At 45.5% G+C, this 23,913-nt stretch overlaps 6 protein-coding genes across 9 annotated transcripts; 4 read left to right on the top strand and 2 right to left on the bottom strand.

The window, feature by feature from the left end:
• The first annotated feature begins 1,897 nt into the window (after nucleotides 1-1,897).
• Nucleotides 1,898-11,087, top strand: LOC117590023 (probable sodium/potassium/calcium exchanger CG1090). 3 transcript variants are annotated; one of them, XM_034282316.1, is made up of 8 exons: nucleotides 2,233-2,533; nucleotides 5,914-6,135; nucleotides 6,195-6,432; nucleotides 6,499-6,788; nucleotides 6,845-7,874; nucleotides 8,044-8,232; nucleotides 8,301-8,336; nucleotides 8,401-11,087. In XM_034282316.1, exons 1-7 carry the CDS (start codon nucleotides 2,531-2,533, stop codon nucleotides 8,309-8,311), a joined length of 1,983 nt encoding a protein of 660 aa, XP_034138207.1. In that variant the 5' UTR covers nucleotides 2,233-2,530; the 3' UTR covers nucleotides 8,312-8,336; nucleotides 8,401-11,087. The 3 variants fall into 3 exon arrangements, with proteins under 3 accessions (XP_034138208.1, XP_034138207.1, XP_034138206.1); XM_034282315.1 differs by having other exon boundaries at nucleotides 2,235-2,533; nucleotides 8,301-11,087; XM_034282317.1 differs by lacking the exons at nucleotides 8,044-8,232; nucleotides 8,301-8,336; nucleotides 8,401-11,087 and having other exon boundaries at nucleotides 1,898-2,533; nucleotides 5,914-6,139; nucleotides 6,845-7,414.
• Nucleotides 11,088-12,198: 1,111 nt separating this feature from the next.
• Nucleotides 12,199-14,545, top strand: LOC117590024 (sideroflexin-1-3). Of its 2 annotated transcripts, XM_034282320.1 has the most exons (6): nucleotides 12,199-12,280; nucleotides 12,986-13,326; nucleotides 13,458-13,575; nucleotides 13,644-13,805; nucleotides 13,865-13,992; nucleotides 14,061-14,305. In XM_034282320.1, exons 2-6 carry the CDS (start codon nucleotides 13,014-13,016, stop codon nucleotides 14,303-14,305), a joined length of 966 nt encoding a protein of 321 aa, XP_034138211.1. In that variant the 5' UTR covers nucleotides 12,199-12,280; nucleotides 12,986-13,013. The 2 variants fall into 2 exon arrangements, with proteins under 2 accessions (XP_034138211.1, XP_034138209.1); XM_034282318.1 differs by lacking the exon at nucleotides 12,199-12,280 and having other exon boundaries at nucleotides 14,061-14,545.
• Nucleotides 14,546-15,641: 1,096 nt separating this feature from the next.
• Nucleotides 15,642-18,312, bottom strand: LOC117590021. The gene is made up of 3 exons (XM_034282314.1): nucleotides 17,705-18,312; nucleotides 17,098-17,650; nucleotides 15,642-17,027 (listed from the first exon to the last, which is right to left on the bottom strand). The coding sequence occupies exons 1-3, from the start codon at nucleotides 18,185-18,187 to the stop codon at nucleotides 15,823-15,825; spliced, it is 2,241 nt and encodes a 746-aa protein (XP_034138205.1). The 5' UTR covers nucleotides 18,188-18,312; the 3' UTR covers nucleotides 15,642-15,822.
• A 761-nt stretch (nucleotides 18,313-19,073) lies between these two features.
• LOC117590003 (putative cyclin-dependent serine/threonine-protein kinase DDB_G0272797/DDB_G0274007) lies at nucleotides 19,074-21,167 on the top strand. The gene is made up of 3 exons (XM_034282289.1): nucleotides 19,074-20,203; nucleotides 20,266-20,730; nucleotides 20,806-21,167. The coding sequence occupies exons 1-3, from the start codon at nucleotides 19,172-19,174 to the stop codon at nucleotides 20,929-20,931; spliced, it is 1,623 nt and encodes a 540-aa protein (XP_034138180.1). The 5' UTR covers nucleotides 19,074-19,171; the 3' UTR covers nucleotides 20,932-21,167.
• LOC117590004 lies at nucleotides 21,150-22,682 on the bottom strand. The gene is made up of 3 exons (XM_034282290.1): nucleotides 22,480-22,682; nucleotides 21,975-22,391; nucleotides 21,150-21,900 (listed from the first exon to the last, which is right to left on the bottom strand). Exons 1-3 carry the CDS (start codon nucleotides 22,619-22,621, stop codon nucleotides 21,260-21,262), a joined length of 1,200 nt encoding a protein of 399 aa, XP_034138181.1. The 5' UTR covers nucleotides 22,622-22,682; the 3' UTR covers nucleotides 21,150-21,259.
• A 232-nt stretch (nucleotides 22,683-22,914) lies between these two features.
• On the top strand, nucleotides 22,915-23,806 carry LOC117590005 (acylphosphatase-2). Its single transcript, XM_034282291.1, has 4 exons — nucleotides 22,915-23,297; nucleotides 23,351-23,367; nucleotides 23,422-23,531; nucleotides 23,590-23,806. The coding sequence occupies exons 1-4, from the start codon at nucleotides 23,105-23,107 to the stop codon at nucleotides 23,705-23,707; spliced, it is 438 nt and encodes a 145-aa protein (XP_034138182.1). The 5' UTR covers nucleotides 22,915-23,104; the 3' UTR covers nucleotides 23,708-23,806.
• Nucleotides 23,807-23,913: the final 107 nt, after the last annotated feature.

The following is a 23,913-nucleotide window of genomic DNA, read 5'->3' as shown; positions in this document are numbered from 1 at the left end:
TCGTCTCTCGCATCGACTCGGAGTGCCACCTTTCGTAGCTACTTCGTCCTGCGGTCGCCAATGCGGCTAGCGGTTGAGTCCTGGCCCTGGCCCTGGCCGTGGCCTGTGGCTGCTGTGGCAGACACTGGGTCGCCGCTTAAATTGAGCGTGTGAAATCGATTAGCTAACGCATTTTAGTTCCCATATTTGTATTTAGTTTATAAACGAATTCAAAACTGAACGGCCCAAGAATCATGCCACCTAGAGAGTCAGTCGGGCATTTCATTCATACATATGTACATATGTATGTACATCCGTGGGCAGAGGCTACTTGACACCTATTGGCATGTGCGAAGGTGTGTGGCTGATTGTGGTTTGATGTCGGTTTAGTCTACAAGACTGCAGATTGGATTCGGTTACTTGTTATTGAAACGTTAGAAGAAACGACTATGAACAATCGACGACCACGTGATTAATTTGATTCTGATATTTAATGACCGCCAGTTATTTATTATTCGTCGTTTTTCTCACAAAGATTTATTAGATATTTGCATTAATATATTGAATCAACTTTCGCTCAAATCGGAGTTATAATTAATCTCCAAATCTCTTAGCTTTTTTCAAAATTTCGAAAAGAAAGTTGTGCTGGAGACTTCAAAAAGTCTCCACAGAGACTTTTTGCTGAAACTTTTGATATAATCTTCAAGGTTTTCTGTGTAATAAAAGGTAACCTTTTTTGACTGAAAGCCATTGATATGTTTGATAAAAAGATATCACATATGGTATGGGACAACTCTAGCTCCCGTGATTGACTTTGATTTACAATCCCTTTAAGGACTCCCTTAACGAGTGATAGCTAACAAAGCCTTAATAGTTGCACGGCAATTGACACTCTCAGAAAGAGAGCCAAGCCCCTCATCCAATCCCTGAGATTTTTGAATCGAAGTCATATTTCTGCGTTACTTCTGTCAACTCAAAGGAGCAGCCGCTCTAATTTCCGGGAACTACTGCGCTCAGTTACCCGGTAAGCGAGTTTCGCAGACTGAACGTCTGCCCGACCCCGCCTTTCGGTGAGGTGATGGAAAGTGAGCAGTCCTGTGAAGTACCGACTAATGATTGAGCCATTTAACCTGTTAAAATTGAATTCCGGCGAGCCGTCATATTTCTTGGTGCTGCTGGGCCGATTCGAGCCTCTAGAGCGCTCCTATTATAAATTAGCAGAATTGTCTATTTGTGAGGTGTCAACAGGTAAATCCGTCATTGTGATGCCGATTTCTACAAGTGACATCGAAAGTGTCCTCCCCGAGCTGTCTTTGTTTTTGCAAGAGGCCCTAGTCCCTTCGGGGCAATAGTTGGCGGCTAGATCAAAGGGTGCGGCATCTAGCCATGTCACGTTGCACATCTGAGAGACCCGATCCCGATCATCGGCATTGATTGCCGATCGTATGGCCGCAATATAAAGGATAATGTGGCAAAATCCAGACAATTGATGTCCTTTGCGGCACTTCAAATGGTGCGTCGGCTGGGAAGATCGTTTGTTTGCTATTTGCTATTGACCAGCCCAATGCACTTGACGCTTTGGCCGAGGGAGGGCGCATATAAATAATAGACAAACAAATAAAAGCGATGCCGGGCCATTGTTATTCTCCGTAATGCAAACTGTTTGCACGGACGGGAAATTGCGTTCAAGTTTCAGTTTGCAGCCGTTGCGCAAAGCTCCAACAGATGGCGCGCTGCGTGGTTTCAGCCCAGCAAGTTGGCAGCTCCGCCTCAGCACCCACACCCACTCCATACAGCCAGCGCCAGCCACCACAGTCTGCCATTTCCTGGCGACGCGCTCGGCTGTGGTGGGTTTCTGACACCACCTACCTTCGCCTCCGCCCCAGCGCGGACACTGTGCGAAGTTGTGCGGCAGACTTGGCGACGCGCCACTAGTGCGCATTGAATTTCCAAAACTTGGCGGAGTCGGTTGACGCTGCTGCTGCTGCTCTTGATACCCTAGCATTTGAACGCGAATAAGTGCACATCGCTCGTGTCGAACCACACATACATACACTCACACACACCAGACACACAGAAACTCACGCACACATCCGCCCACCACACCACAAGGCATAGAACAGAATCAGAAACACCAACACACAGCAGAGCACAGCCCGTTCTCGTTCTCGTTCTGCAAATTGAAAAAAATACGGAAAAGTGGAAAACTAAATAATAACTAAATCGTCGCGTCGCGTTGCGTCGGTGCAAAAATGCATTACTGACTGTTGTGCGAAAAACAGCTGCAGCGAGTGGATCAAAGTGGAGTGATTAACGGAATAGATAGCAGAGAAGAAAACGAAAAAGTGAACTGAAAATATCTGGCCCGGCCACATTTCCTCATATGTTTTCCAATGCAACGGTTTTCTTCTGTATCTGTTTTCCGATTCGAAATCCCATCTAACGACTCCAACTGAGAAGAGCCTGAGCGAAACACGGAGAGAGAGAGCTTCAAGCCGAGTTTTATTGAAAAGTGTTGGCTCCATCGACAGCACCAGCCACAATCAGCAAAATGGTAAAAAGTGATTATGAAATGAGTGGGCCTGCTCGGGCTGGGGTGTGTACGCTGTGAGGTGTGGACCTAATCAGCTGAGCCACTGTTTATCCATTAAAATTCCGAGCCCCGTTTCGCCCCGTTCCTTCCTGCCCCTTTGGCTTTATGCAAATCGCAAGTCAATTGTCTACTTTCCTCTATTTATGTTCCTCCTCTTGCTTTTACATCCTTTTCACGAGAATCCTCTTCATTGTCTTTGCGCCGCTGAGGAAAACACGAGTGTGTATGATGTAAGCCAAGGCGCCCCAGTCCACGCCATCAGCCCTGCCGACACTTCCTTCCTCATCTATTTAGTTAGCGCAGCCATTTATTTTTATAAGATGGTCGGATGGTGGCTCGGCTGCAGCCTCCTTTTACTTTGGCGAGCGTCATTGACGACGACATCATCGTTGCCTCTCCTCCCACCACTACCACTACCAACACCAACACCAACACCAGCACCGACACATCCCCACGACATCAGCAGCAATAGCAACAACAGCAACAACAACTGTAACTAACAGCAAAAGTCAAGCAAAAAGCGCTCCAGTCCACTCACTCGGCAGGCAACCTTACCCAACAGCGCGTAAGAGTAAAAGCTTCGTGGAAGAGCAGAAGGGGAGGGGGTCCGTGAATGGGCGAGTAAATCGATATTGTGCGGCATGACCGAGTGGCCCACAAGGCAGGCGGCGCCTGGCCTGTGCTCTGGGTGGGGAAGGGAACACTGTAGCGCCACCCGCCCTGTGGTGGCTTTGCCAGTCACTCTGCCAGCCAGACGCCGACGCCACACCATTCATCGTTTGTATATTTTTGTGGTGAGAAACGCCACTTGCTCTCGCTCTCTCTCTCTCTCTCACTCTTCTTGTACCCTCTGACATCTGCTGCAAATTTTCGCTGTTATCACACCAGAAGCAGCAGCAGCAACAACAGCAACAACAGCAACAACAGCAACAGCAAAATCTGCAACAACAGCAACCAAATTGCCAATAAGAAACAAATTTATTCAAATACATTTACGAGCGTTGTTTCTGCTGCCTTTCCCCGTATCCTTGTCCTAGCAATGCGCATCGTGATTGAAGGACTCCCCCGACGACGACGACTTGTACAATATGATGTCATGCAATTTCTGTGGATCCAGACAAAGACGTCACGGAGGGAGGCTTTGGACAGTGTCTAGTTGTGTATAGTCTCGCTCGTTCCTGCCGATCCGACTCGTCTCGCATCGCCTCACCGGCCTTGAGCTTACTGGCTGCTGTGGGTTCAGCGCTTATCACTCTGTGCCCACGGCATTGACGCCTCTAATTACTGCAGCAAACAAATCGAAGCGCCTCCAATGGCGACGAGTATCGGGTGTGTTTGTTCCACTATTCAAAGCTTTTGGCGTTCTGTATTTCCTTGAGCCCACAAGAGCAAAGTGTGCCGTATTGAGTGTCACATCACACAACTTCAGTGGTCTCTGGCTGCACAATGGCAAATCCCTCTACCATATTTAATTTCAAGTCGGACCTATTGGCCAGCCAATCGGTCATTGTCCACGTCTGCGTACCGTGGGTTCTCTTCTAGACACAAATAAGCACTTCAACTCAGACATTTTAGGCTCGTACATTTCTAAGTTTTTAATATCTATGTAGCTTTCTTGAGTTCTTGAGTTCCTTTGTTCGCTGTCCATCTTAAAGAGACAGTCAGAATACAGTGTTTCCTACCACATACACTAATCCACCGCTTGTTGGTTTATTTTTATACCCGGTAATCGAAGAGTAAATAGGTTATATTGTATTTGTGCGAATAACGGTTGAATGTAACGCACAGAAGGAAACTTTTCCGACCCCATAAAGTATATATATTCTTGATCAGCATCTATAGCCGAGTCGATTGGGCCATGTCTGTCTGTCCGTCTGTCCGTCCGTCCCTCTGTCCGTCTTGTTTGTCGGCTAGTTCTCAGAGACTATAAGAGCTAGAGTCACCAAATTTTGGCTCCAGGCTGCTGTATGCTCACACTGAAACCAGTGTATTTCAAAAATTAGCCCCGCCCCCTCCCGCCCCCGCAAAAGGGCGAAAACCTCCCAAATCTACAATCATTATTATAGCCAGAATGAAGAAATTAACTTCCAGTGGCTAGACCCACCCTGTCCCGCAGCTTTTGTTGTTCTTTTCACAATCTCTCATTCACACTCTGCTTCTGATTCACTCGGCCTCTGCCTCTGCCGTCCCTCTGCCTCTGCCTCTTCCGACTTTTAACCCACTTTTATTTGTTTTTTTTTGTGTGCGGGCGCTGCCTCTGCCTCTGCCGCGGGTCTGCAGTGTGTGGGTCTAGGGAAGGGGGGCGAGCTAAAGGAGCGTGTTGGTGTGAGAAGTTTTGTAGATGTAGATGACAGATGAAGAAAAAATGTTAAATTTGACAAAACACCGCTAAGGTGCAGAAGTAGTACTGAGTGCCGGGTATAAAAGTTGTGACGCGTAATAAGCGTCTCACACGTCCCTTCTCGTTTTTTTAAACTTGTCTCTCAGGTCGGTTTAGTGTTCGCCAAGAAGAAATTTCCAAATTATATATCTGACATAGGAACAATCGATCCGACAAGTGTCTTTTCTGGTCTTTTATATGTAATTTATTTCATAAAAAATATTCCTAGCGCTACAGTATTTCTACTTTATCTTGATGCGCTAGTCACAAGGGGTCAAATGATTTGTTAATTGTAAAAACAACAAAACCATACATTTTAATTATGTATATTATTATAATTTCTAGTATTAAATGATTTAAACACGTATTTAATTGGGCAAAATCTTGAGAAATGTTCTACTTTTCGTTAAAAATATAAAACAAAGTTTCAGCATCGTTTTTCATTTTCATCTTGATTCTTTACTCAGACATCCCAATCAGAACTAATTTGTTCTAATTGGTACTCTTGTTTCATCTCGGAAGAATATATGCTGCTGTCATGCAGGGTATCACCACACCCGCAGCAAATTGACAACTTTGTTTTGCTTTTTTGTTTGCTTTATTCTACATTTTTCATAGACGTTCAGTGGGCTGGCTGCTGCTCGGTGCAGCTCAGTACAGATGCCGGGTATGGTATCCAATTACCACTATCAGGCACCCAGACAGAGCCGGTACAAAGGTACCACAAAGCCAAGCCAAGTCGGTGGCAATAAACCTTATAAGCTTGCCATTTTATACGAGCTGCAAATTGCCACTCGCAGACCTGAATGAGTGTGCATGTACTCGGGACTGACGCCTCCAGGTGCTGCAATGTGCGCTGCGTACATAAGCCGCTCTTGTGGGAGAGGAGGTGTGGGTTGTTGGGGCTTTCATTGTATTTGGCTAAAAGGTTGTAATCCGTGGCCTCGATTACCCTGCACAGATCGTACGTCGGCGGTCCCGTCGCGCCCGCATGTGGAACATGGGTCTGCTCTTCCTGATCTACTATTGCGTGAGCATTTACTCGGCCAAAGGCGACCCCAGGGAGGGATCGGCACTGCCTCTGGACGTAGGCAGCTTGGCCGAGGACGAGGGCGATGCCGAGGCTAATGGAGAAGTGAATACCGAGCTCAACCCGGAGCTCGAGACCACCACGCCGTTCTATGTGAGTACGGTATGGCTGGCATACCACCAGCCAACTTCACCCACTTATTTCGTCCACAGCCACCGGACGCCACCGAGGCTACTCACCACCTGCGTGGGGCCGTCCCGACTTGGCGTCCCAAGCGCGACAATTGCACACCGCCGGCCATCGAACAGTTCCCACAGCCACTGATGAACAAATGGGCGCGCCAGCACGGCGGCCTCATCTTGCATATCCTGGTGGCCGTCTACACCTTCTTCGGCCTGGCCATCGTGTGCGACGAGTACTTTGTGGCCAGCCTGGACCGATTGTGCGAAGGTGAGGACCTGCATGCAGGACCGGCAGAGACCTGAGCTCTTTACTAGCTTGAAATATTTATTGTAGAGCTAAAGTTGTCGCCGGATGTGGCTGGTGCCACGTTCATGGCTGCCGGCAGCTCGGCCCCCGAGCTGGCCACCGTGGTTATAGGTGTGTTCTTTGCCAAGGACGACATCGGCATCAGCGGCGTCATCGGTTCGGCAGTGTTCAACATTATGTTCGTGATATCCGTCTGCGCCTTGTGCTCGGGCACCGTTTGCCAGCTGAACTGGTGGCCACTGGTGCGGGACTGTTTTTTCTACTGCGTTTCCATCCTGGTCATGCTGATCATCATCTTCAACGACGTCATCTCCTGCGTAAGTGCACCGCAGCTCGCTTAAGGGCCTCAACTGATCTTTGACTTTGTTCCCAGTTCGAGTCCGTGGTGATGCTGCTCTGCTATGTGGGATACTGCGTGGCCCTACACTTCAACACGGAGCTGGAGCGCTGGGCCCTCGGCCTCAACTTGCCGTTCAAGCTGCCCAGCAAGGAGGAGCAGTCGGCTCTGGTGACCTACAAGAATGTGCCCGAGAGCTCCTACACTCAGGGCAGCGCAGGACAGGGGCAGCAGCAGCAGACGAGCCTGTCCAAGGAGTCCAGCGATGTCTTGAACGCCACCGGCACACAACCCCAAAGCGACTATCAGAACTACAGCGACCCCAATGCCGGTTGGGACCCGAATTCCGCCTGGGGCGAGGAGAATCAACCGAAACCAGCAGCTGCCAGTGCAAGACCTACCCAACCGCCGGTCGACGACTGGGGCATGGGGCAGTTTACCCAGGGACAGGGCCAGGAGAACATGGCCTACAACTCTGATCAACCCGAGTCTGTGGTGACGGGTGAGGCGGCTTCGGCAGCATCGGCGTCGGCATCCGCGGGTGCTGGTGCGGGTGCGGCCAAGGGGCAAGTGGTGGCAGCCACAGAGTACTATAAGTCGACGGACAAGCAGCGTGAGCCTCGCCCAGATCCGTTAATGCGACCCACGGAGGGCGGCCTGCCGGCACTGGTGGCCTGGTATGTGGTGTATCCGATCCACTTCCTGTGCAAGAAGACGATGCCCGACTGCCGGCAGCCGCAGTTCCGCAACTGGTATCCGTTCACCTTCCTGCTGTCCATGGTTTGGATCTCGTTCTACTCGTACTTCATGGTGTGGATGATCACAGTGATCGGGTCCACGCTTGCCATCCCCGACACCGTGATGGGCCTGACGTTCGTGGCTGCTGGCGTTTCTGTGCCGGATGCCCTAAGCTCAATAGCCGTTATCAAAGAGGGCTACGGCGACATGGCCGTGTCGAATGCGATTGGCTCGAATGTCTTTGATATCCTAGTGTGCTTAGGTCTTCCATGGTTCATACAAACGGCCATCATAAAGCCCGGCTCGCACGTGAATGTCATCTCCAAGGGTATGTACTCCGTATCCCCAGTGTCCCAGTGTCTGTGTCTCTTTTGTGTCTCCTTCCCCGCCCGTAGTACTGGTGTCATGGCATGTGTGTTCTAGCTGACGTAGCAGCAACCCCTGCCCGTCTCCTGGTCTAATCTTCGAGTGCCCTCGCCTCTCTTTCTCCATTTCAGGTCTCGCCTACTCCACACTCTCTCTCTTCTCCACGGTCGTCTTCCTGATCCTCTCGACGCATCTCAATGGTTGGAAGCTGGACAAGCGCCTGGGCATAATTCTGATGCTCTGGTACCTGTTCTTCATCACGCTGGCGTCGCTCTACGAATTGAATGTCTTTGGCTACATGAACCCACCCGAGTGTCCCAGTGAGTATCCATAACCAATCCCACACCATATATTTCCCCCCTAATTACTCAATTTTCCCCCCGGTCAGGCACTTATTAAGCAACCAAGAGGATAGCAGCACCAAGTAGCACATACTTACAGCCCATGCATATTCATATACATATTTATATTCATATTCATACTACCAGAGGAGAGTCGTGCATCAGAAACAAAATGAAGCCACCATCCACAGCCTAGCCATAACCACATGAGGAGGAGTGCAGGTTCGTCATTGTGAAAGGAACCGGTAGAGGAACTGCTCGTACGTCATTTAATGTTAATTAGTGGACAAATTGAATACTCAAATCGCGTTTTACATGGATTTTTACATTGCACCAACCGAAGAGAGAAACGATAAACCAAAAAGATGATTATACATATATATACAGATATATAGTATACAACTATTATACATTTATTACAAAATATATATACAAAATATTTAATGATATTTAGGCAAATAACATACCATACATACATATGTATGTATGTATATGGTACATACGAGAGTATGTACGAGAGAGTACAACCACAATTAAAGTACACGTACCGGATAAATAGCACTGTAGATAGGGAGACAAATTCAATTTAAACAGAGGAACAGATTTATTTGTTGCAACTTGCAAATGGTTTTAAGGAACAAGTCGAACAGAACAACGCAGAACTTCTCACACCACAATCACACTAATTATGCATATGTACATACATGTATGAACGATCATTATATACATATGTACATAATAATGTGTATATCTTATAAGTATTTATCTGCATGTACATATATACTTTGTTAAACAGTTGAACAGATCACACTTAGTTCTATATTTTTTATGTATTGTACCTCTTGAAGGATCTCTCTTTCACTCTCTCCAATCAATATTATTTGAATCTGTGCAATCGATGTACACCAAAAAGACCCGTAAAGGCAGACCTACTTTGGCCTCCGGGCTGGTCGATCCAGACCATGAGCGCATTTCCCTGCGCCACGGAACAAGAGCAACGAATTTTTTTACGTTTTCGGATGTTTTATTCTCGTTCTCATATACAATATGTAAAATGTATGTACTATGTATGTATGTGTGTATATTTTGTATATTAAAATAATGAATCTTTAAATAACATTGAATTAACTTAGTTTCAAGAACCCACTAGAAGGTTTTGGAGTATGAAAGAAAATATAAAGCTCAAATAGCAAAGAACAAAGGGTTCAAACGAAAGAAAATATAAGAAAAGAAAACAATACCTTATGGCAATTAATCGCGTCAATTTTCGAATGTATGTAAATATGAACGGGAGCATAAATACATAAATACATTATTAGAATTACATACCTACCAACATACCAACCTATACATACATACATATGTACATACATATATTAGAACACGTGAACAGTGAAAATTTAATGTCAATTTTTGGTGCAAATTGTTGTGCATAAATCGAAACAATAATTTCGAATGATTCTTGGCATGGCAAATTACTGGTTCATTTTATCGAGCTGCATTTACCACACTTTGCCCAGAGCTGCTTTGCCTCTGGCCGCAAGTTCAGACGTATCTGGCTACGACACAGAATCAGTATCAGAATTAGCTGCAAGCAATGTGTAAGACAAATACAAGTATATACATAAACATAAAATACTAAATACCTACATACACACATAAATGTATAGCATGAAGAGCAAAGCACTGCTATAAGAACGCGCTCAAAACATAGTTACATACCCACATGTCTAACTAAACATAAACAAACATATTTACATAAACACACATGCATAGTGTACAAGTAATGATACAGATGCCGAAACAGATAAAAGATTTAAGTGCTTGGTAGGGTATACGAGAAGGAGCCGAAATGGAACCCGAATTAATCAAAGCCAACTCCCCAGAATCAAATCGAATTAAATGCATGCTAACAATAGTTGTAGATGAAAAAACTAAGATACAACCAGATAAAATGTACGAACAATCGCCGGCTGAAACTCCCCACAAAGACAGAAATTACTATATGCATATAACTTATTGCATAAATATATTCACACCTACTTGAACTGCTACGGCCACTTCCCAGGTACAACGTTCTTCCTCCCGACCATTATCCATAAAGACAGAGTCAAGCCAGAAGTTATTCCGAACAAATTGTACATATTAAGTTAAATATGGTGCACAATCCAATCCCCAATCTAACCTCAAGTTACGAACTGCATCTCGAGACGAGTATGTACGCTTCCACAGGACATTATTGCAGTACTAAACAAGTTAAGTAAACAAAACTAGTTTCAGTGTTAGGTGTTTCGATAACAAACTTCAATTAGCAGTCAGCAAACAGTTTAACAGATTGTTACACAGTGGTATTAACTTATACGTCAGTCAGTCAGTGTTCTATTGAAATTATTTGATATCTACATACATAATTATATCCTTGACAGACTCAAATCAAATATATTTCGCGTTACTTTGAACTGTATCTAATGCAAATTGCAATCTATAAATGGAGTACTATATACGAGTATTTAGCAAAAATTATGTAATTGATTGTCGATCATTTTTACTTAAGAGTTACAAAAAAAACAAAAAAACACTCACGCCACACCTATGTACATACTTACATTTATGTATGTATGTATCTGTACAATAATTGTTAAATTTACTAGTACAACTAAAATATACTGCATAAATGTACAACAACAACAAAAACACAATACACAATATATTGCCTACATATGAATGTATTAACATCCGACATATGTGTTAATTACGACTATAATTGTTTGAGAAAACTATATTGAACCTATCAAATTTAATTATGAAGCGCGTTGAAAAATAAACTGCACACTTATTCGTGGGATGTACACTAAAAAAACAATAAACAACATAATGAACTATTGCTAATACACAAAACTGTTGATGTTATGTTTAGTCTAACAATGAAAATTCCGGAAATAAATGCATAAATATACACATAAAGCGTCCCAAGTGATCTTTGTTAGCTCTTAGTTTAATGCAAATTAATGGGGCTTATCAAGATAATAAATGATTAAGCCAATAATTTATTTGAAAAGAGGATTAATGCAGCTTTCACAGACTGCGCCTTGAAAGCCAAGGCTATTCGAATTCAGGAAATAGTTCAAGTGATTGCTTGTATTCTTTGTATTCCATATTGAGACGTGCTCAGCTATCCGGATTCCCTTTTTGAGCACATTGTAGACATTTAAGTATGTCCAACCTTCTTTCTGGCCACTCAGGATCCCATCTTTTGGCCCAAATTAATGGCTTCCCTGATCTTGAACACTTCAGGGGGGGATACTCATTGTAGTTTTAATGATGGCATTATTCATCAAAACAGATGAGTACCATTTCTTTCGGTTTCTGTCCTGGTAGATAGGTGCTCTGAAGAAATAAAAATGAATGTAAGTATCCCACCATTGGGGGAGAACTGAGTAGTCCAGGCCATGGGTAGGCCATTCGCTGTTCGCAGTGGCCTCAGCAAGGCCGCCCTCTGACCCATCTCACCTGCTCGCTGGACCAAATATACATATGTATATGCACATACATATTTGCATATTTATATATGGATGTATGTATGTACATACAACATATGTGCATATTTATGTACATAGTTCTAGATTCTAGAACATTAAATATGAATATTTAATGTTATGTTGTAGTCCAAAGTATAAAAGCTCAAAAGCGTTTGGTGCCATCATAATTATCTGAGCATAGAATGGGATGGTGAGGGTGAGGGTGTCTGGGAGAATGGTGAATATGCTGCTGTGATGCTTGCCAGCAGGCTGTCTAAAAGCTGGGAAAGCTTAAAAGTCCAGCCCCAGTTACAGTGCACCAAAATACAGTGGTCTCCAAAATAACCGTTACACACAAACCCCCCGTAGAAAGAACTAATCGAAAGCTTTCTGGATGGAGCAAGCAAGCAAGCAGCCGACAGCGAGCTGCTGGCCGGCGGAGGGTCGGGTCTCATTCGTTTTTCAACGGTCAAAGTGGTAGCAACGGTTCGTGAGTTCTGTGCGTGTGTGTAAGTGTTGTCGGGTGGAAAGATTATACAATTTGTACGCAAACACACACACCTACATTACGTAGTACGTACGGGTGTGTAAATTCAGCAACCTGTTCTCTTCTTGTGTTGAACCGCATTCTGGGCCTGGGCCCCACTGATAAGGCTTATGGATTTGTCGATTATGTTGTCGTAGCTTCCCAGTGAAATTATGTAAGGGGCACGCACAGATTTCAATTCTGTATAATATAACTTTTGATGGCAACCGTGCTGACAGCTGACAGCTGACAAACAAATTCAAAAATCACAATATAGTCGTAGCAGCTATACGGTGCTGTAGAAATGTAGAATCAGGTGTAGATACCAATGTGCAAATGTGTGTATGCTCACATAAACCTATACATATGTATGTACATACGTAGTATGTATGTATAATTGTATGTATACAAACATATGTATGTATTTAGAAACAGAATCGAACGGCTCCCCGGCAGAAACTTGTTTACCAGCGAGATAAGGCCAGCAGCGTTGGGTCAAAAGCATCCACCGCCTCTGATAAGAAGAGGTTTGCCAGTGGAGACTGTTGCGATTTAAATAAAAACGATTTAGGAGTAAATTCAATTAGGGCAGACCATCAGAATCCAATCCTGAATCCAATCTTAATTCTATAGTGATATCTTATCATGTGGGAGTAAGGTTTCAATTAAATTTGTCTTATCTCAATAGGCGGGACCAACTCGCAGACTTTCCGAAAATGACCCCACTGCCCCGTGTTGATATTGATCAGCCCAAGTATGACCAGAGCACCTACGTGGGCAGGGCCAAGCATTTCTTGCTGGTCACCAATCCGCTCAATGTGCTGGCCACCAACACGAAACTGGAGCAGGCCCGCCAGATTGTGCTAAAGTACAGGGCCGGCAAGGAGGTGCCCGAGTGCCGATCCATTGAGGATGTGTGGAAAGCAAAGTACCTGTACGACTCGGCCTTCCACCCGGAGACGGGAGACAAGCAAATCATAATTGGCCGCATGTCGGCTCAAATGCCCATGAACATGCTCATCACTGGCGGTGAGTGGGACAGTAACCTGTCCAATTGTGATTCAATTGTACCATTCCAAAATTGCTTCCGCGCTTTGATTAATAAATTGAAATATGTATGTACGAAAAATATGTAGTGTGCTAATGGTGTATGATTTTAGGCATGATGGCTTTCTACAAGAGCACAGGCGCCGTTGTCTTCTGGCAGTGGATGAATCAAACCTTCAACGCCATTGTCAATTACACAAACCGCTCGGGCACTTCGCCCCTTAGCAACTCGTAGGTACCCCCCCGTTTTGATTTTGATACATGTTACATTTTAAGAGTTTACCCCTCCCTCTCCGCAGGCAACTATTGACCTCGTACTGCCTGGCCACCGGCGGAGCCCTGGCCACGGCGCTCTCCCTCAACCGGGCCGTGAAGAACATGAATCCACTGGTGGGCCGCATGGTGCCGCTTGTGGCTGTTGCAGCCGCCAACTGCATAAACATTCCGTGCATGCGTATGCAGTAAGTGGATCCTTAACACAAATGCACCTAGATCCGTAATGCACTCGAAAAACTTTCAGGGAGATTCGCAACGGAGTCGTGTTGCTGGACGAGAAGAACGTCGAGGTGGGCGTGTCCCAGAAGGCCGCTTGTGTTGGCATATCGGCGGTAATAGTAAGTCGAATTTGCATGGCCCTTCCAGGAATGAGTAAGTCCAGTCCACTCTCAAATATAAGTACATGCATAATAATTAATTGGCAATTAATTCTACTCAAGCTCTGACTCCAATGCTCATGAACGCGCTTGAGCGAAGGGGATTTTTAGCCAAATACCCGAAATCAAATGCTCCTATCCAAACGCTGTTCTGCGGCTTCGTCCTCATCTTTGCCACACCTCTGGGCTGTGCGTTCTTCAAGCAGCGGGCTGCCATCAAGGTGGCAAGCTTGGAATCCGAGGTGCGAGAAAATATTGAGAAGAAACGTCCTGAACTAGACACCGTGTGGTACAACAAGGGCTTGTAAGCCGGCAAACTACGAGCTTAAAGAAGACAATATCTTGATTAAGACTTTTTATTTAATTACTCATTGTGCATTTAGCAGGCATTTTTACGGTCATATAAGGGATCATTTCTTCGCACAGCGTTTAACTTTACGTAGCCATGCATTTATGTATGTAGTTTGTTTTACTCGTAATATTACTACTCCTCATTCTTAGTATACCTACGAAACCCACAATGATACTCCTGAATTGATGTTGTCTGTGTAAACAAAAAAACCATTTAAACAAAGCCAATAAATTTCTGTTACACATTGAATTTGCATCGAAAAATCCAACTGGAAAAACTCGCAATGCATTTGTCGGCTGTTACACCCGTGTAAGATGCATGTCGAAAGTATGTAGAAATTGCACCTGAAGAAAGTAAGTTCAAACGAAAAAAAGTGTACGGAATAGTAATATGAAATTCTTCTGATTATTCAATATGTAAATGTTTAGAATTGTATACGTTCCGAACTATTTTCCCGTTATGGATATTGAAATAGTCGACATTGCTGCTACCATGCGGCCATCACCATTTGTATTTCGTTTTGATTGCAGGCAAACTAAAATAATAATATACTTAGCAGCACTTTTGCTAGACAAGAAAAAGAGATTTGGACTTTATTTGCACTTTTTCTCCGTCTTCTCTTTTTTAATCAACTCACAAATAAAATAACTTAAAGAACCACCAACATAAAACTGTTAGGAAAGATGAACTTCCGACAACCCAAATCAAGGTGAATTTATGAATGAAATTGAATTGGTCCTCCCAACAGCGAACAACGTCACCTAAGTAAATTCACGTTGAGCCAAATGAAAAATATTGATCAAGAGTTTCTGGTATACTAGTAGATTTACAATCGTTATGCGTTATAAGGTTACGAATGGTATTAGTTCGTGCCCATCGAATATAATACTCCGTAATGAGTCAGCAGCAGTCAATTAGCATTGGATCCCAGATGGCAACGCAAGCTGAAGACGGACTTTAACAAGAACACAAACTGGCATCAGTTCCAGCCGCTAATGTAACGATTTCTTGTTCTCTATTAGGATCACTAAGTCTGCTACAGAAAATGTGTAGCATTCTGCCTGAAATATTGCATTTGTTCTTACTATTTTGGGGAATAAGGCGATGCCAGTTTTTGAAATTGTAACAAATAATTTTTGTTGTATAATAATTGCTGTTTCCGCAACTCCTCGCAACCGGTTCGTAATTAAAATCTCCAAGTAAAAAGCCAAGTGCTGCTGGTTCGACCAAGTCGGAATTCAATCAATTTAATAATCTTGCTTTTTCTTTATCGATATTCACATATTACATATATGTTCTATAGCAACAATCTTCTGTGAGTATGCACTGTACGTACTTTCGATACATTTCAATATCTTAATGCTACAAATTCATTTTACTTATACAAATTACTAGTTGCTCCCGGCCATAAGCCCTTTGCGCTAATTTGGCGTAAACAATGGCTATTGTACGATGCGAAAGTAAACAATACGCTTATAAAGACAGGAACTCCTCCTCCTCCTTGAAGCTCATTAACTCATCCTCGCTTAGTGGCTCCAATTTGGGTTTCTTGCGGTTTGGCTCAACCCCTCGGTTGACATGGGACATTTGCGGGGCTGCAGGTTCCTCCTGCGTCGGCCTTGCCCCGGATTCTATGTAGATTGCCAGAGGTCGTGGCAAGGACACCAGGTGGGAGGGCAAGTCATCGAAGAGATGTGTTTCAAGTCGGCTCAGCAGAGTGGTGCGATAAAAGAGGGCTCGCAAACGTTTCCGGAACTGCTGGATGTGCTGCGAGGACTCATCATAGGATGGCGGCTCGTCGGATGGGATCTTTCGACTGTCGCCCGATACAATGCAAATAGCACGGAATCCCATCATTGTTGAAAAGTTGGGCGGCAGGAGTAGCGCGCCATGGGATGCCTGCTTGTCCCTTTTATTTGGCCAAGTCTTCAGCATTTGGTTGTAAAACATACTCAATTGCAGAGGCATTGAAACGCTCTGAATGGGCTTCAAGCTCTTTGCCGCTGGTGGCTGATAGTTTAAGACCTTGACCACGTAGGCGAGATTCGAGCCATCGTTGGGCATCGAAAAGAGCTTCGACGACGGTGATGTCTTTAGTTGGAGATCGTAGCTATACTTGAAGTACTCATAGACCTGCAGATCTATTTCTTTTGGGTATGCCACATGGCCGTTGCTTTCGCTGGCCTCGCCCTTTATGTTGGATATCCTTCTCGCTGCTGGTCTCGGTGGACGAGTTTTGGGCTTCGATGGATCGATGGACTCCGGATCCTGCTGCCACACTTCCAGACACTCCGCCCAATTCTCAGCCGTGACGATATTATTTTTAAAACACCTTCGCCGAGGACAGTCCTCGACCGTTGCCAAGGGATTCTGCTCTAGGAAGCGTTTTATTACCAAAAAGCGCGTCCTGCAACTGGTCCGCGTGTGATTCCCAAGATGCGTCGCACAGTTCACCCACTGGGCAGCCCCGTGCTCCGTGACAAAATTCATCAGTTTGGTGTCGTCCACCACCGACCACGGGTCGGTCTTGGTGCGTTGGGCAAGGACATTGTGGTATCGGGTACGGAGTTGCGCCAGCGAACGGTTGGGAAACAGTGTGCGTGGAAAGCTGGGGAACTTACCATTGTACTCCTCCACGGCGGCAAACAGCATAATGTCCTCGGTGGTGCTGAAGGGTGCTGCAATTAAAATATGTCCAAGCTAATTAGAGAAACATTGGGGGAAGCAAGTGCATTGCGTGGTGCTCACCATGGCTGATGCTTGGATGCAGGGCGTACGTATAGCGTCCGATTAGAGTGGACTTGGACCTGCCAGGGAAGTGTTCCGACACCAGCTGCCAATTGACCTGGCCATTAACAGTATTCTTTTCGACGAGACGCTTTAGTGTCTCGCTGTCCTTCTCGGTCCATCGTACACTAGAGGATGGCTCTAGGTGCTGACGGAACGCTATCTGAACACGCACGAAACACTGGTAGTCCGATCGGCGACCCAACGCGGAAGCTACCTTCCCCCAGTTCTGCATGAGATTCGCTTTGGCCGCCGCCACCAGAGCTGCGTCCTCCGAAGCACTCCAGTCCTCACGGCTCAGCTTCGGATGTAGATAAACCCGCCACATTGCCTCACAGCTGTAGTTGGAATGACGGAACTCCAGGTCCAGAGTACTGATCTGGTTCCAGTCGATGCTAAAGCTGCTGTCGGCGTTGACCAGCAGACTGGCCAGCGAGCGAACATGCCGCTCAATGGGCCTTCGCTTCAGAGCGTTTTTGTTGGTGGGCTTTTCACAGGCCTCATGGTCCAGCAGCTGTCAGTAGGGAGATCAATTAGTCTGTGAAAGTTTCTCAAATATGGGGCTCACCTGTTGCTTGATGCCCATTATCAGGTTCTTCTTGTCCAGAACTGTCCACACATGTTTGGAGCGCATATCAAAGTCCGCAGGAAACATCTCCGTGTAACTACGCACATCGTAGTCCCCATTATTCGGACAGCTGCGGCCATCAATATCGCGGAAATACAAATTTCCCTTGAAGTGGAAGGTGGCTCCACGGCGGATTGCTCCACATATTCCATAGGTTTCAGTACTTCCCTTAGTAGGCCTGCTAAGAGAGTGAGTTCGAGGCTTTAGGCGGCGTATTAGAATCTCCTCGTTCAGTGCATATCGAGCCCGCACAGAATTCAACAGTGCCAAAACCTTAGCCCGCACTTGGTGCAGTCGTCGTTGCAGCTCATGGTTGAGCACCAGGGCATTAGACTCGCTTGGGTCTGAGGTGGCTTCCAGCAACGGTGTGATTTCTGCTAAAAGTTGATTGGGGTTTAGATTTGAGAGGTTCTCGACATCCATATCGCGCACATTGCTCTTTTTGGAATTCCTAACACTTAAATGAAATAGCACATCAAAGTCGAGGAAAATGATTTCAGATTTAAGCCTAGTGCTCAGATCGAAACACACACTTGCTAGCGAAATGTGCAATATATTTTGGTAGCAGCAGAGTGTGACCAGAGGTGAAAACCGCATTCCGTACGGTTACACTTCTCAGGCAGTTGTGTTGTTTTGTTTACCTTTTTGAAAATGTGTGAAAATTGAATAAAAGGTTAATAAAACAATGTATGCAAAATGGATGCAGGAAATTATTTTAGTGAGACTGGCGGCTTTTGCATGATCAGAGGAGAAGGACAATCAAAGAAATAAGCGACAACTTTGATTAAGCCCATATCTGCAGGAAAGAAACCGTTGTCTATACATTTGATTATTATAAATCATATGAATATGTGTTCAGTTATGAACGATGAAACGATACCCTTTGCATATTCCGCAGTTTGAAAATATGACAGAGAATTTGCATATGTCTGGGAATAACATCTGCAGACTTCTTTGATTGGTGGTGCAGCAAGGCCGTGCCAAGGAATATGTGCGCCTGTGGCAAAGTTGTAAAACGGCGCCTACCTATTCGAACTGGGATAGTTTTGAGTCCAAATCGCCGCCTTCGCCCCTCTACGGCACGATCCTGTGGAGCAGTACCTGGTCACTAAAGAAAAAAAACTTAAATCCTTTTGTTAACAGCCCAGCCCAGTTTGTACTGAGTACTGAGCTTAATATTAAATAGAAGATCAAAGTCGAAGAAAATTATTTCAGATTTACGGTATATTCACAGCATATTTTAAAAATGAAAGGGTATTCTTTATATTTCCGGGGTCACACGGTATATTTTATCGATAAATCCGCGGTCACACTGGCAACAACAAAAGAAAAGAGAAAAAAACGCGTAGAAGGGAAGTTGGAAGTTCATTTAATTAACCAAATTCGCTGTAAATGCGTTAACATAACATGGATGATGTCCCGGTCAAGATAGTTGAACGCTATAAACCTCCGCCACCCGTCTACCAGCTGCCACAATCGACTGTGAACCGACTGGGACAATACAAAGAAAACTACTACGAAGATCAGCCTGACTGCCAATATGACTTCCAACTGGAGCGTGCCGTTCTGGGCAAGGCGCACCGTTGGCAACAGCTGCGTCAACAGCTGAGGCAGGAGCGTGAGAAGCGTCAGGAAGAACGCAAGGTGGCGCGCCAGCGTGAGGTGGAGGCCAAGCAGAAGGAAATGCTCGGAGCTGTCGACTACCCCAGTGCCGATGACTTGTCATCCTCCGATGACGAGGAGAAGGTTGAGGTGTTGGAAGATAACGAACAACAACCGACGCATCAGCGATACCAGCCAGTGCCGCAACCATATGAATCACCCGGCAACGACTCCCAATCCCACGAATCAAAGTCAATAATCTTGTGCAATTTCCACAACATTTTGCAGCCGACGATCCTGAGCACGGCACCAGTGGCCATCGCCCAGACTTTGCACAAGCGCAACAATTCGCTAAACTATGCCGACTTCGAGTACAACATGAACTCGACGCCCTTTGATAATATTGAGTTGAAGACCATCAACGATTTGGATGTGCTCGCTCAGGTGCTGCATCAGACCAAGCTGCAAGAACAGAATGAGCAACGCCAGCATCAGCTGCAAGTGGAACAGGTTGAGAAGGGGGAGCAGGATCGGCAGAAGGAGGAGCAGGATCAATTTCAGGAGCCGAAAACGATGCGAACGTCTGCGGAGCTGACTGTAACGACGTTGGCGGAAACCAAAGCGACTCTCGACAGCGTCAATTTCCATGTTCACTGTGATGATGCCCACAAGCATGAAGATAGCAACATTCCTGCCAATGGTCGTGACCATGCGCAAACTGTAATCACGTCCCTCTATCAGACGCCTCTCTATGGAGTTTTCCAGCAGCAGCAGCAGCAGCAGCAAATCCAGTCCCAGCCACAGCAACAGCAGCAACAGGAACAGGAGCACTACCAGGTACCAAAAGCTACCTTTGCCGTGTGGTACACGGTACAAACAATTTTGTATTTCCATTGCAGGTCTATCATATGCAAGGCTACAGCAATTCCTATAGCTATCACCAACAGCAACAGCAGCAGAAGCAGCATCAGGTCTACCACAATCAGAATAACTATTATGCTAATGGCTTTGGCACCCCTAATCATGTGATGCCGTCGCCATCTGTCGTGGCTTTGAGCCAGGCAGAGGCAGAGGCGGCCACCAAGTCCAAGAGTGTTCCCGACATCCTGCGGGAGCTAAAAACAGAGCTGCAGCAGGCAGAGAAACGCCGAACCCGCCTACACAGTCACAATGAGGATCAGCAGCAACAGCAGCAGCATCAAAATCCACATCTGCCATTAAGTGTGCCTCAGCGAATGGAGCAGAATGCCTTCGGAGAGCTGGCTGGGCCGGCACAGAAGCTGGTGAAACGCATTAGCGGCATGGGATTTCCCCTGGAGCGTGTGGCCAAGGTTGTCAATCTCTGTGGCATCGACGACAAGAAGGTGCGGACGATGATCAGTTGTATAATCCTGCTCCTTAAAGCTAATCCCCTTTACCATCACTTCACACGTTTGCAGATAATCGAACACCTCATTCCCCTGGGCGAGCTAATGGATCTCGGCTTCGATGAAACGAAAATCTCGGCGGCGCTTCTCAAGTTCGACAACAACAAGGACAAGGCGCTGGACTATTTAATCAACTAGTAAACAAATTGCAAGCTCGAACGCCACTTACCGAAAGCCATCCTGTCATACCTATTCCAAGACAACCGCAACCCAATAGGCGCCAGACTCTGTTAAATATGTTTTTAGTTAAATGAGTGCAAGTTCTCTTGAGATATTCGCTGCATAAGGTGAGAGAGGGAGAGGGTGTGCAGCAGGGAGGAAGGGAGGGCGATAAGTTAAACCAAATCAAAGAAAGCTAATGCTAAACGCCTAAATGTATTTCTTTAACATCATCGAAGCACCAGCAGAAATACCAGAATAAATATATATATAAGTCCATACAGTATACACAATATGTTTATAGAACTCAATTCATGCCGAGCATCAGGAGATTAATGGCATGCTCCACGTTGCCATCGGCCATGGTGAGATAGTTTACGTTCTGTGTGTGATTGATGAAGCCCATGGCGGCCATGGTGCGCAACTGCTCGGTGAAGCGATGGCGGCGATAGCATCGCGGCAGGACATCGCTGTCGTCTCCCCCAGCATCGTCGTCGTCATCTACATCGTCGGCTGCTGCCTCGGCTGCCCCTGCTGCCGGTTCCACTTCCATGCTCTCCGCTGGCTGCTGGGCCAGAGACTGAAAAGCTCTGGCCAGCTCATTGCGAAACAGCTCCGAGGATATTGAGCTGCTGCCACTAGCTGCTGCTGCAGAACTGCTATTACTGCTCCCGGCAATGGGCGCCGAGGTGGTGCGTGGTCTCTCGTCACCCTGCTGGGCTTCATCCGCGTTCCGCTGAGCGATGTTTGACAGCGAATTGAACGAGGTTACATTAGCCAGAGCATTGGCCAGCTGTTGGCGGCTGATCTGTCGGATATTGGCCAGCTCATCGCGGCGATTGGCGGCGGCGGCCACCGTACCACTGCTGCCGCTGCTGCTGCTCCCGGCTCCAAGGGAATTCTCCTCCTCCGACGAGGTGGTAGACTCCGAGGCCGCCTGCTCTTGAACTACGGACATTGAAGAGTGGGATTAAGATTGAGATTGGTATGAAAAGGGGCAGATGGGGAATTGCTTTGTTTACATTGGGTGGCAGAGTTGTTGCGAGCTAGTTCCTTGCGTATGGTTTCCACGATGAAGGGGGCCGCATCGCAGATCAGGGGATAGTCGCGCACCAGATTCTGCACTACCTCCGGCTCATGCAGCATGTTAAACAGGACAGAGTCGCGAATGAGGGCCTGTGCGCCCAGATTGCGACGAAATTCCGGGTACTCGGCCAGGATCGTCTGGAGAATGTTGAACCTACAGCTGACACTCACCTGCAGGTGCGAGGTCAGGGAGAAGAGCTCTTGTATGTGCTTCGTGTTGATCTCGGACGCCGCTGGCGGCACATAAGGCGTGTAGCGCTTGGTTTTTCGGAAGCAGTGTATTACCGCATTCGGTTGGATGGCCTTGCTCAGCGTCTCCACATCGTCGAGCACTTGTCCATGATGGCAGATCTCTGCAAGTGCGTAGTTGATGATTGAGCACATACGAAATGGCGATGCGCACTACGCGCATATGTTAAAAAGGAACGGTTGGTCACTCACCCAATTCGCTGGCATCGAACTGCAGCTGCAGCTCCTTTGTTATTATAGTCTTCAGGTATGCCACATTCTGGTCCAAATCGATGTTGTGCAGGGGATGCACATCGCTCAATTTGTTCTTCAGCAGTGCGTAAACTGTATGCATTGTATTTATCTTCAAACTTGACGAAATAATTTGTTGTCTATACAGTAAGGTCCAGATGCTTTTCTGTACTTATTAACACTGTTTAGTACACAAAAAAAAATTTAAAAAATCTACAAAAATACCTAAACCCTCGATATCCCTCGATTTTGATACTCGACTCAATTTTTAAAAAAAAATTTAGTTCTCATAATCCACAAAAAGGGATTTAGATCGAAATATACGTTCTCATTTTCAAAATATGCCGTAAATATATCTTTGAAATATATAAATGAATTTCCAAATTTCGAAAAATCCACTGGAGACTAGTTGACTGCGGCCCTAGAAGGAATATTGTGTGGATCCGCCATCAACATCAAAAATACTTAAATAAAATTAAACGATACAAGAGACGCATCTCTAGCTCTTTTTCAACGGTTACCCGCTATATCGGTCAGTAGGCCTATCGAATAGTCGTCAAAAATCATAATATAAAAAAAAACAGTCATGAAAATTAATGAAAAGGGAACTCAAACAAATCTGAAAAGGGGCAAACAGAAAACTGAGGATGAACCAATACCGACGAAGGATGTGCAAATACATACTACGCCACATGAGAAGCCGACACCGGCGAATCCTGCCCTAGAGCAAATTCAAAAGATATTTGATTGTAAATTTGAAATATTTGGGATTGTGCAAGGTAAGGGTAAGCTAAAACTATCACACTCAAAACTAAATGCAGTTGTTTTGCAGGTGTTTCATTTCGAATGGTAAGCTTCCTATTCCAATCACAATGTCATAAATTCCTTTCCTTTAATTTCCAGTACACGATGCGGAGGGCCGAGAAGCTAGGCGTGCGTGGCTGGTGTATGAACTCCCCACACAATACGGTCACGGGCCAAATACAGGGCTATGAAACAGCGTTTGAGGCCATGTACATATGCGAAAATGGCGGTAAAGTACATACCACTACTAAAATATTCTCCCTGCAGGCGTCTCTGGCTTGAACACACTGGTAGTCCGACTAGTCGGATTGACAAGTGCATTTTTGGTATCACCAATGAAGTGAACCACTTTACGTTTGATTCTTTCACTATTCGAAACGAATAACATTTTCAATTGGACCATTATTGAAATAATCAAAATATATTTTTGGGTTCCCGTGAAACTATCGTGGTACCATCGAGCATATCGATGCGATTCCCAAGTGTGGCCAAACTGAAATTTGAACAAATCCCTTCGGGATTTAACATCGTATTTTCATTCATTGTTTTAATTTACCTGGGCAGCAAAATAATAAAATCAAAATATAATTA

This window comes from Drosophila guanche, unplaced genomic scaffold (assembly GCF_900245975.1).
Source record: "Drosophila guanche unplaced genomic scaffold, DGUA_6, whole genome shotgun sequence".
NCBI lineage: Eukaryota > Metazoa > Arthropoda > Insecta > Diptera > Drosophilidae > Drosophila > Drosophila guanche.
This window is presented reverse-complemented; position numbering and strand designations above follow the sequence as displayed.